Raw genomic sequence first — 12,047 nt, forward strand, 5'->3', positions numbered from 1 at the left:
ATCAAGGAGCTGGAGAAACTGGTCAGCAATACTGAGCAGATGTGGGCGGCCAAGCATGAGGCAGACATACTAAAGCTGCTCATTCTGAAACAGATCAAGCTTCAGGTAAGTCACATCAGCTCTGTTTGATCTGAATAAGAACTTGTTGCACTTTAAGTTTGTTTCTTATTCAGACTTTCGAAAGAGAAAATATCTAAACACTTGTCGTCTCTGTCTTTTCAGGAACTGGCCTTGATGACCGATAAGGACAAGGCAAGGATTCAAAAGGAGCAAAAGAAAGCAAAGAAAGAGGCAGAGAAGAGGCAAAAGAAGGAGCTGCAAGAGAAGAAGAGGCAGGAGCAGAGAGACAAACTAGACAGAGAGAAGGAGGAGAAGCGGCAAAGGAAATGAAGAAAATATTTACATTTAGGGCATTTAGCAGATGCTTTTGTCCAAAGCAACTTACAATAAGTACATTTGTGACAAGAGAGAAACCATTCTTAAAAAAATAAAGACATTTGAAATTGAATCAATCATCTCTTGTTTCTTCCTCAATACACCCTGGTGTTCATTTTGTAAGTCATGGTTCCATATAGAGTCAAATATATGATGTGTATATGATGTGATTGAAAGCTAGTAATGTCCAATGGGTGCAGGTCGAGGAGGGCATGCAGTGTCCTCGAGCTCTCAGTCAGGCTCCACCCCTCGCTCCTACTAATGTGGTCGCTTCTGATTTTAAAAAACGAGATGTATTTTCAGACTTTCATTCTTCACATTTTAGATTCACATCTAAAAAGAAATGATTGTAGGGCTCATATCATGGAAAACTGTTTGTTTAATATCACATTTAACTGACAGTGTCTGTGATGTCCCATGTGACAGCTTCTGTGATGTCACATGTGACAGTGTCTATGATGTCAAATGTGACAGTGTCTATGATGTCATATTTGACTTTGATTGTTTAATGTAATTTATCTTTACTTCAAAGCCATCACTACCAGGTTCAGTGCCTATAAGAGTTATGGAGGAGACCTTATGAGCACAACAGCTCCAAAACTAGACCACAGATCCACAAATCTTCGATACACGAGACCGTCAGAAGACAGTATATACTTCAGTACACATATATAATACCCCTATATTTAGCCAACATGCCAAAGAACAAGTCAGGAAGGGTAAGGTTTCTAAGCAGGACACATCGACGATTTTATTTTATTTTTCCAATGTTTGTCTCAAACTCAAAAATATTTTTTCTGTGAGGGGATGGACTTTAAATGAACCCATCACATTGGTGCTAATGCTAGAATGCTAGCAGTAGCATACTAGTGATTTTTTTAAATTTGTGTGTGCACTGCGTGGTGAAATCTCTCGCAAGTCACGTAATTAAACGTAAACGTAATTGTTGACAATAATAATAAATATTGTAGTTAATTAGTTATATCATTAGCTATATATTGTTTGTTTTTCATTTAATCAATAATCGTGTAAATCCTGAAACCGTGATATTTCCTCTGGCTCTGCGCCAAAATTTCATATCGTGACATCCATAGTATGTAGAGACTGTATTTAACAGAATTGAAGAAACTGTATTTAAATGTACTGGTGGTTAAATCAATGATTTGTTGGTCTGGTTCATCAACATTTAATTCAAAGTGAGTGTGGGACTGTGTTTTTAACTGTTATATGTTTGTTCGTGTCTTTCAGGTGCCAGACCACGAGAAATTGTTTGAGGACCTCCTTGAGGAAAAGCAGAATTTGGATTCTAAGAATATGCATCTGGCTCATGAAAATGCCAGTCTGAAGATCGCCATGTCCTGCAAAGAAGCTTCATGGAAAAAGGAAAAGGAGAGCATGCAGAATGCAGATTATGAAAAACTCAAGGAAGAACTACAGCTCGACCTTAAGGATGCCAAGAAAGAGTTGAGGCTCCAAGAGAAGGACTACAGGTCCTTGAGTACTCGTTGTCAAAGCCAGCAGGCAGAGATCCACAAGATCAGACGTGACCTCAAGCAAAGGTGCAACCACGTCAATGAGCTGGAGTACTCCATTAAACAGAGGGAACAGGTGATCGACAGGACAGTGCATGAGAAAATGGCACTGGAAGAGGAAATCAATGAGCTCACAACCAAGCTCAAAGCTATGGGGACAAAAGTTCTCCAGAACGAGCCTGACTGGCAGTCAGAAATCAAGGCTCTGAAGCACGAGCTCAGCCGTGAGCAGGCAGAGAAGGAGGCTGGCTCCAGTAGAATCAAGGAGCTGGAGAGACAGCTCAAGGTCACAGAAGAGAAGTGGGTGACCAAACATGAGGCCAGAATTGTCCAAACGGATCAGCTGATCAACAGTCTCACCAGTCAAAATAAGGCACTGGAAGCCAGCAACAAGAAACTCCTGTCCATGCAGCAAGCCATGGAGGCAAGGATCCTCCAGAACAAGACTGAGTGGGAGACTAAAGTTAACACTCTGGAGGACCATCTCAGTAGTGAGCGGGTGGAGAAGGAGGCTGGCTCCAATCGAATCAAGGAGCTGGAGAGACAGCTCAAGGTCACAGAAGAGAAGTGGGTGACCAAACATGAGGCCAGAATTGTCTATACGGATCAGGTGATCAACAGTCTCAGCAGTCAGAATATGGCACTGGAAGCCAGCAACCAGAGGCTCATCTCCGTGCAGCAAGCCATCGAGGCAAGGATCCTCCAGAACAAGACTGAGTGGGAGACGAAAGTTAACACTCTGGAGGACCATCTCAGTAGTGAGCAGGCTGAGAAGGAGGCTGGCTTCACAAAAATCAAGGAGCTGGAGAAACTGGTCAGCAATACTGAGCAGATGTGGGCGGCCAAGCATGAGGCAGACATACTAAAGCTGCTCATTCTGAAACAGATCAAGCTTCAGGTAAGTCACATCAGCTCTGTTTGATCTGAATAAGAACTTGTTGCACTTTAAGTTTGTTTCTTATTCAGACTTTTGAAAGAGAAAATATCTAAACACTTGTCGTCTCTGTCTTTTCAGGAACTGGCCTTGATGACCGATAAGGACAAGGCAAGGATTCAAAAGGAGCAAAAGAAAGCAAAGAAAGAGGCAGAGAAGAGGCAAAAGAAGGAGCTGCAAGAGAAGAAGAGGCAGGAGCAGAGAGACAAACTAGACAGAGAGAAGGAGGAGAAGCGGCAAAGGAAATGAAGAAAATATTTACATTTAGGGCATTTAGCAGATGCTTTTGTCCAAAGCAACTTACAATAAGTACATTTGTGACAAGAGAGAAACCATTCTTAAAAAAATAAAGACATTTGAAATTGAATCAATCATCTCTTGTTTCTTCCTCAATACACCCTGGTGTTCATTTTGTAAGTCATGGTTCCATATAGAGTCAAATATATGATGTGTATATGATGTGATTGAAAGCTAGTAATGTCCAATGGGTGCAGGTCGAGGAGGGCATGCAGTGTCCTCGAGCTCTCAGTCAGGCTCCACCCCTCGCTCCTACTAATGTGGTCGCTTCTGATTTTAAAAAACGAGATGTATTTTCAGACTTTCATTCTTCACATTTTAGATTCACATCTAAAAAGAAATGATTGTAGGGCTCATATCATGGAAAACTGTTTGTTTAATATCACATTTAACTGACAGTGTCTGTGATGTCCCATGTGACAGCTTCTGTGATGTCACATGTGACAGTGTCTATGATGTCAAATGTGACAGTGTCTATGATGTCATATTTGACTTTGATTGTTTAATGTAATTTATCTTTACTTCAAAGCCATCACTACCAGGTTCAGTGCCTATAAGAGTTATGGAGGAGACCTTATGAGCACAACAGCTCCAAAACTAGACCACAGATCCACAAATCTTCGATACACGAGACCGTCAGAAGACAGTATATACTTCAGTACACATATATAATACCCCTATATTTAGCCAACATGCCAAAGAACAAGTCAGGAAGGGTAAGGTTTCTAAGCAGGACACATCGACGATTTTATTTTATTTTTCCAATGTTTGTCTCAAACTCAAAAATATTTTTTCTGTGAGGGGATGGACTTTAAATGAACCCATCACATTGGTGCTAATGCTAGAATGCTAGCAGTAGCATACTAGTGATTTTTTTAAATTTGTGTGTGCACTGCGTGGTGAAATCTCTCGCAAGTCACGTAATTAAACGTAAACGTAATTGTTGACAATAATAATAAATATTGTAGTTAATTAGTTATATCATTAGCTATATATTGTTTGTTTTTCATTTGATCAATAATCGTGTAAATCCTGAAACCGTGACATTTCCTCTGGCTCTGCGCCAAAATTTCATATCGTGACATCCATAGTATGTAGAGACTGTATTTAACAGAATTGAAGAAACTGTATTTAAATGTACTGGTGGTTAAATCAATGATTTGTTGGTCTGGTTCATCAACATTTAATTCAAAGTGAGTGTGGGACTGTGTTTTTAACTGTTATATGTTTGTTCGTGTCTTTCAGGTGCCAGACCACGAGAAATTGTTTGAGGACCTCCTTGAGGAAAAGCAGAATTTGGATTCTAAGAATATGCATCTGGCTCATGAAAATGCCAGTCTGAAGATCGCCATGTCCTGCAAAGAAGCTTCATGGAAAAAGGAAAAGGAGAGCATGCAGAATGCAGATTATGAAAAACTCAAGGAAGAACTACAGCTCGACCTTCAGGATGCCAAGAAAGAGTTGAGGCTCCAAGAGAAGGACTACAGGTCCTTGAGTACTCGTTGTCAAAGCCAGCAGGCAGAGATCCACAAGATCAGACGTGACCTCAAGCAAAGGTGCAACCACGTCAATGAGCTGGAGTACTCCATTAAACAGAGGGAACAGGTGATCGACAGGACAGTGCATGAGAAAATGGCACTGGAAGAGGAAATCAATGAGCTCACAACCAAGCTCAAAGCTATGGGGACAAAAGTTCTCCAGAACGAGCCTGACTGGCAGTCAGAAATCAAGGCTCTGAAGCACGAGCTCAGCCGTGAGCAGGCAGAGAAGGAGGCTGGCTCCAGTAGAATCAAGGAGCTGGAGAGACAGCTCAAGGTCACAGAAGAGAAGTGGGTGACCAAACATGAGGCCAGAATTGTCCAAACGGATCAGCTGATCAACAGTCTCACCAGTCAAAATAAGGCACTGGAAGCCAGCAACAAGAAACTCCTGTCCATGCAGCAAGCCATGGAGGCAAGGATCCTCCAGAACAAGTCTGAGTGGGAGACTAAAGTTAACACTCTGGAGGACCATCTCAGTAGTGAGCGGGTGGAGAAGGAGGCTGGCTCCAATCGAATCAAGGAGCTGGAGAGACAGCTCAAGGTCACAGAAGAGAAGTGGGTGACCAAACGTGAGGCCAGAATTGTCTATACGGATCAGGTGATCAACAGTCTCAGCAGTCAGAATATGGCACTGGAAGCCAGCAACCAGAGGCTCATCTCCGTGCAGCAAGCCATCGAGGCAAGGATCCTCCAGAACAAGACTGAGTGGGAGACGAAAGTTAACACTCTGGAGGACCATCTCAGTAGTGAGCAGGCTGAGAAGGAGGCTGGCTTCACAAAAATCAAGGAGCTGGAGAAACTGGTCAGCAATACTGAGCAGATGTGGGCGGCCAAGCATGAGGCAGACATACTAAAGCTGCTCATTCTGAAACAGATCAAGCTTCAGGTAAGTCACATCAGCTCTGTTTGATCTGAATAAGAACTTGTTGCACTTTAAGTTTGTTTCTTATTCAGACTTTCGAAAGAGAAAATATCTAAACACTTGTCGTCTCTGTCTTTTCAGGAACTGGCCTTGATGACCGATAAGGACAAGGCAAGGATTCAAAAGGAGCAAAAGAAAGCAAAGAAAGAGGCAGAGAAGAGGCAAAAGAAGGAGCTGCAAGAGAAGAAGAGGCAGGAGCAGAGAGACAAACTAGACAGAGAGAAGGAGGAGAAGCGGCAAAGGAAATGAAGAAAATATTTACATTTAGGGCATTTAGCAGATGCTTTTGTCCAAAGCAACTTACAATAAGTACATTTGTCACAAGAGAGAAACCATTCTTAAAAAAATAAAGACATTTGAAATTGAATCAATCATCTCTTGTTTCTTCCTCAATACACCCTGGTGTTCATTTTGTAAGTCATGGTTCCATATAGAGTCAAATATATGATGTGTATATGATGTGATTGAAAGCTAGTAATGTCCAATGGGTGCAGGTCGAGGAGGGCATGCAGTGTCCTCGAGCTCTCAGTCAGGCTCCACCCCTCGCTCCTACTAATGTGGTCACTTCTGATTTTAAAAAACGAGATGTATTTTCAGACTTTCATTCTTCACATTTTAGATTCACATCTAAAAAGAAATGATTGTAGGGCTCATATCATGGAAAACTGTTTGTTTAATATCACATTTAACTGACAGTGTCTGTGATGTCCCATGTGACAGCTTCTGTGATGTCACATGTGACAGTGTCTATGATGTCAAATGTGACAGTGTCTATGATGTCATATTTGACTTTGATTGTTTAATGTAATTTATCTTTACTTCAAAGCCATCACTACCAGGTTCAGTGCCTATAAGAGTTATGGAGGAGACCTTATGAGCACAACAGCTCCAAAACTAGACCACAGATCCACAAATCTTCGATACACGAGACCGTCAGAAGACAGTATATACTTCAGTACACATATATAATACCCCTATATTTAGCCAACATGCCAAAGAACAAGTCAGGAAGGGTAAGGTTTCTAAGCAGGACACATCGACGATTTTATTTTATTTTTCCAATGTTTGTCTCAAACTCAAAAATATTTTTTCTGTGAGGGGATGGACTTTAAATGAACCCATCACATTGGTGCTAATGCTAGAATGCTAGCAGTAGCATACTAGTGATTTTTTTTAATTTGTGTGTGCACTGCGTGGTGAAATCTCTCGCAAGTCACGTAATTAAACGTAAACGTAATTGTTGACAATAATAATAAATATTGTAGTTAATTAGTTATATCATTAGCTATATATTGTTTGTTTTTCATTTGATCAATAATCGTGTAAATCCTGAAACCGTGACATTTCCTCTGGCTCTGCGCCAAAATTTCATATCGTGACATCCATAGTATGTAGAGACTGTATTTAACAGAATTGAAGAAACTGTATTTAAATGTACTGGTGGTTAAATCAATGATTTGTTGGTCTGGTTCATCAACATTTAATTCAAAGTGAGTGTGGGACTGTGTTTTTAACTGTTATATGTTTGTTCGTGTCTTTCAGGTGCCAGACCACGAGAAATTGTTTGAGGACCTCCTTGAGGAAAAGCAGAATTTGGATTCTAAGAATATGCATCTGGCTCATGAAAATGCCAGTCTGAAGATCGCCATGTCCTGCAAAGAAGCTTCATGGAAAAAGGAAAAGGAGAGCATGCAGAATGCAGATTATGAAAAACTCAAGGAAGAACTACAGCTCGACCTTCAGGATGCCAAGAAAGAGTTGAGGCTCCAAGAGAAGGACTACAGGTCCTTGAGTACTCGTTGTCAAAGCCAGCAGGCAGAGATCCACAAGATCAGACGTGACCTCAAGCAAAGGTGCAACCACGTCAATGAGCTGGAGTACTCCATTAAACAGAGGGAACAGGTGATCGACAGGACAGTGCATGAGAAAATGGCACTGGAAGAGGAAATCAATGAGCTCACAACCAAGCTCAAAGCTATGGGGACAAAAGTTCTCCAGAACGAGCCTGACTGGCAGTCAGAAATCAAGGCTCTGAAGCACGAGCTCAGCCGTGAGCAGGCAGAGAAGGAGGCTGGCTCCAGTAGAATCAAGGAGCTGGAGAGACAGCTCAAGGTCACAGAAGAGAAGTGGGTGACCAAACATGAGGCCAGAATTGTCCAAACGGATCAGCTGATCAACAGTCTCACCAGTCAAAATAAGGCACTGGAAGCCAGCAACAAGAAACTCCTGTCCATGCAGCAAGCCATGGAGGCAAGGATCCTCCAGAACAAGACTGAGTGGGAGACTAAAGTTAACACTCTGGAGGACCATCTCAGTAGTGAGCGGGTGGAGAAGGAGGCTGGCTCCAATCGAATCAAGGAGCTGGAGAGACAGCTCAAGGTCACAGAAGAGAAGTGGGTGACCAAACGTGAGGCCAGAATTGTCTATACGGATCAGGTGATCAACAGTCTCAGCAGTCAGAATATGGCACTGGAAGCCAGCAACCAGAGGCTCATCTCCGTGCAGCAAGCCATCGAGGCAAGGATCCTCCAGAACAAGACTGAGTGGGAGACGAAAGTTAACACTCTGGAGGACCATCTCAGTAGTGAGCAGGCTGAGAAGGAGGCTGGCTTCACAAAAATCAAGGAGCTGGAGAAACTGGTCAGCAATACTGAGCAGATGTGGGCGGCCAAGCATGAGGCAGACATACTAAAGCTGCTCATTCTGAAACAGATCAAGCTTCAGGTAAGTCACATCAGCTCTGTTTGATCTGAATAAGAACTTGTTGCACTTTAAGTTTGTTTCTTATTCAGACTTTCGAAAGAGAAAATATCTAAACACTTGTCGTCTCTGTCTTTTCAGGAACTGGCCTTGATGACCGATAAGGACAAGGCAAGGATTCAAAAGGAGCAAAAGAAAGCAAAGAAAGAGGCAGAGAAGAGGCAAAAGAAGGAGCTGCAAGAGAAGAAGAGGCAGGAGCAGAGAGACAAACTAGACAGAGAGAAGGAGGAGAAGCGGCAAAGGAAATGAAGAAAATATTTACATTTAGGGCATTTAGCAGATGCTTTTGTCCAAAGCAACTTACAATAAGTACATTTGTCACAAGAGAGAAACCATTCTTAAAAAAATAAAGACATTTGAAATTGAATCAATCATCTCTTGTTTCTTCCTCAATACACCCTGGTATTCATTTTGTAAGTCATGGTTCCATATAGAGTCAAATATATGATGTGTATATGATGTGATTGAAAGCTAGTAATGTCCAATGGGTGCAGGTCGAGGAGGGCATGCAGTGTCCTCGAGCTCTCAGTCAGGCTCCACCCCTCGCTCCTACTAATGTGGTCACTTCTGATTTTAAAAAACGAGATGTATTTTCAGACTTTCATTCTTCACATTTTAGATTCACATCTAAAAAGAAATGATTGTAGGGCTCATATCATGGAAAACTGTTTGTTTAATATCACATTTAACTGACAGTGTCTGTGATGTCCCATGTGACAGCTTCTGTGATGTCACATGTGACAGTGTCTATGATGTCAAATGTGACAGTGTCTATGATGTCATATTTGACTTTGATTGTTTAATGTAATTTATCTTTACTTCAAAGCCATCACTACCAGGTTCAGTGCCTATAAGAGTTATGGAGGAGACCTTATGAGCACAACAGCTCCAAAACTAGACCACAGATCCACAAATCTTCGATACACGAGACCGTCAGAAGACAGTATATACTTCAGTACACATATATAATACCCCTATATTTGGCCAACATGCCAAAGAACAAGTCAGGAAGGGTAAGGTTTCTAAGCAGGACACATCGACGATTTTATTTTATTTTTCCAATGTTTGTCTCAAACTCAAAAATATTTTTTCTGTGAGGGGATGGACTTTAAATGAACCCATCACATTGGTGCTAATGCTAGAATGCTAGCAGTAGCATACTAGTGATTTTTTTTAATTTGTGTGTGCACTGCGTGGTGAAATCTCTCGCAAGTCACGTAATTAAACGTAAACGGAATTGTTGACAATAATAATAAATATTGTAGTTAATTAGTTATATCATTAGCTATATATTGTTTGTTTTTCATTTAATCAATAATCGTGTAAATCCTGAAACCGTGACATTTCCTCTGGCTCTGCGCCAAAATTTCATATCGTGACATCCATAGTATGTAGAGACTGTATTTAACAGAATTGAAGAAACTGTATTTAAATGTACTGGTGGTTAAATCAATGATTTGTTGGTCTGGTTCATCAACATTTAATTCAAAGTGAGTGTGGGACTGTGTTTTTAACTGTTATATGTTTGTTCGTGTCTTTCAGGTGCCAGACCACGAGAAATTGTTTGAGGACCTCCTTGAGGAAAAGCAGAATTTGGATTCTAAGAATATGCATCTGGCTCATGAAAATGCCAGTCTGAAGATCGCCATGTCCTGCAAAGAAGCTTCATGGAAAAAGGAAAAGGAGAGCATGCAGAATGCAGATTATGAAAAACTCAAGGAAGAACTACAGCTCGACCTTAAGGATGCCAAGAAAGAGTTGAGGCTCCAAGAGAAGGACTACAGGTCCTTGAGTACTCGTTGTCAAAGCCAGCAGGCAGAGATCCACAAGATCAGACGTGACCTCAAGCAAAGGTGCAACCACGTCAATGAGCTGGAGTACTCCATTAAACAGAGGGAACAGGTGATCGACAGGACAGTGCATGAGAAAATGGCACTGGAAGAGGAAATCAATGAGCTCACAACCAAGCTCAAAGCTATGGGGACAAAAGTTCTCCAGAACGAGCCTGACTGCCAGTCAGAAATCAAGGCTCTGAAGCGCGAGCTCAGCCGTGAGCAGGCAGAGAAGGAGGCTGGCTCCAGTAGAATCAAGGAGCTGGAGAGACAGCTCAAGGTCACAGAAGAGAAGTGGGTGACCAAACATGAGGCCAGAATTGTCCAAACGGATCAGCTGATCAACAGTCTCACCAGTCAAAATAAGGCACTGGAAGCCAGCAACAAGAAACTCCTGTCCATGCAGCAAGCCATGGAGGCAAGGATCCTCCAGAACAAGACTGAGTGGGAGACTAAAGTTAACACTCTGGAGGACCATCTCAGTAGTGAGCGGGTGGAGAAGGAGGCTGGCTCCAATCGAATCAAGGAGCTGGAGAGACAGCTCAAGGTCACAGAAGAGAAGTGGGTGACCAAACATGAGGCCAGAATTGTCTATACGGATCAGGTGATCAACAGTCTCAGCAGTCAGAATATGGCACTGGAAGCCAGCAACCAGAGGCTCATCTCCGTGCAGCAAGCCATCGAGGCAAGGATCCTCCAGAACAAGACTGAGTGGGAGACGAAAGTTAACACTCTGGAGGACCATCTCAGTAGTGAGCAGGCTGAGAAGGAGGCTGGCTTCACAAAAATCAAGGAGCTGGAGAAACTGGTCAGCAATACTGAGCAGATGTGGGCGGCCAAGCATGAGGCAGACATACTAAAGCTGCTCATTCTGAAACAGATCAAGCTTCAGGTAAGTCACATCAGCTCTGTTTGATCTGAATAAGAACTTGTTGCACTTTAAGTTTGTTTCTTATTCAGACTTTCGAAAGAGAAAATATCTAAACACTTGTCGTCTCTGTCTTTTCAGGAACTGGCCTTGATGACCGATAAGGACAAGGCAAGGATTCAAAAGGAGCAAAAGAAAGCAAAGAAAGAGGCAGAGAAGAGGCAAAAGAAGGAGCTGCAAGAGAAGAAGAGGCAGGAGCAGAGAGACAAACTAGACAGAGAGAAGGAGGAGAAGCGGCAAAGGAAATGAAGAAAATATTTACATTTAGGGCATTTAGCAGATGCTTTTGTCCAAAGCAACTTACAATAAGTACATTTGTCACAAGAGAGAAACCATTCTTAAAAAAATAAAGACATTTGAAATTGAATCAATCATCTCTTGTTTCTTCCTCAATACACCCTGGTGTTCATTTTGTAAGTCATGGTTCCATATAGAGTCAAATATATGATGTGTATATGATGTGATTGAAAGCTAGTAATGTCCAATGGGTGCAGGTCGAGGAGGGCATGCAGTGTCCTCGAGCTCTCAGTCAGGCTCCACCCCTCGCTCCTACTAATGTGGTCACTTCTGATTTTAAAAAACGAGATGTATTTTCAGACTTTCATTCTTCACATTTTAGATTCACATCTAAAAAGAAATGATTGTAGGGCTCATATCATGGAAAACTGTTTGTTTAATATCACATTTAACTGACAGTGTCTGTGATGTCCCATGTGACAGCTTCTGTGATGTCACATGTGACAGTGTCTATGATGTCAAATGTGACAGTGTCTATGATGTCATATTTGACTTTGATTGTTTAATGTAATTTATCTTTACTTCAAAGCCATCACTACCAGGTTCAGTGCCTATAAGAGTTATGGAGG

The 12,047-nt window shown here is 41.9% G+C and overlaps 3 protein-coding genes across 3 annotated transcripts; all 3 read left to right on the forward strand.

Moving 5' to 3' along the window:
- Positions 1–976: 976 nt before the first annotated feature.
- Positions 977–3,268, forward strand: LOC138411843 (uncharacterized). Its single transcript, XM_069533052.1, has 2 exons — positions 977–1,154; positions 1,684–3,268. Exons 1-2 carry the CDS (start codon positions 1,131–1,133, stop codon positions 2,887–2,889), a joined length of 1,230 nt encoding a protein of 409 aa, XP_069389153.1. The 5' UTR covers positions 977–1,130; the 3' UTR covers positions 2,890–3,268.
- Positions 3,269–3,731: 463 nt separating this feature from the next.
- Positions 3,732–6,295, forward strand: LOC138411852 (uncharacterized). The gene is made up of 2 exons (XM_069533085.1): positions 3,732–3,914; positions 4,444–6,295. The coding sequence occupies exons 1-2, from the start codon at positions 3,891–3,893 to the stop codon at positions 5,647–5,649; spliced, it is 1,230 nt and encodes a 409-aa protein (XP_069389186.1). The 5' UTR covers positions 3,732–3,890; the 3' UTR covers positions 5,650–6,295.
- A 196-nt stretch (positions 6,296–6,491) lies between these two features.
- Positions 6,492–9,549, forward strand: LOC138411893 (uncharacterized). The gene is made up of 2 exons (XM_069533332.1): positions 6,492–6,674; positions 7,204–9,549. Exons 1-2 carry the CDS (start codon positions 6,651–6,653, stop codon positions 8,407–8,409), a joined length of 1,230 nt encoding a protein of 409 aa, XP_069389433.1. The 5' UTR covers positions 6,492–6,650; the 3' UTR covers positions 8,410–9,549.
- The last annotated feature ends 2,498 nt before the right edge of the window (positions 9,550–12,047 follow it).

The sequence above is a fragment of the Paralichthys olivaceus genome, chromosome 10 (genome assembly GCF_024713975.1).
Source record: "Paralichthys olivaceus isolate ysfri-2021 chromosome 10, ASM2471397v2, whole genome shotgun sequence".
NCBI classification, from domain to species: Eukaryota; Metazoa; Chordata; class Actinopteri; order Pleuronectiformes; family Paralichthyidae; genus Paralichthys; species Paralichthys olivaceus.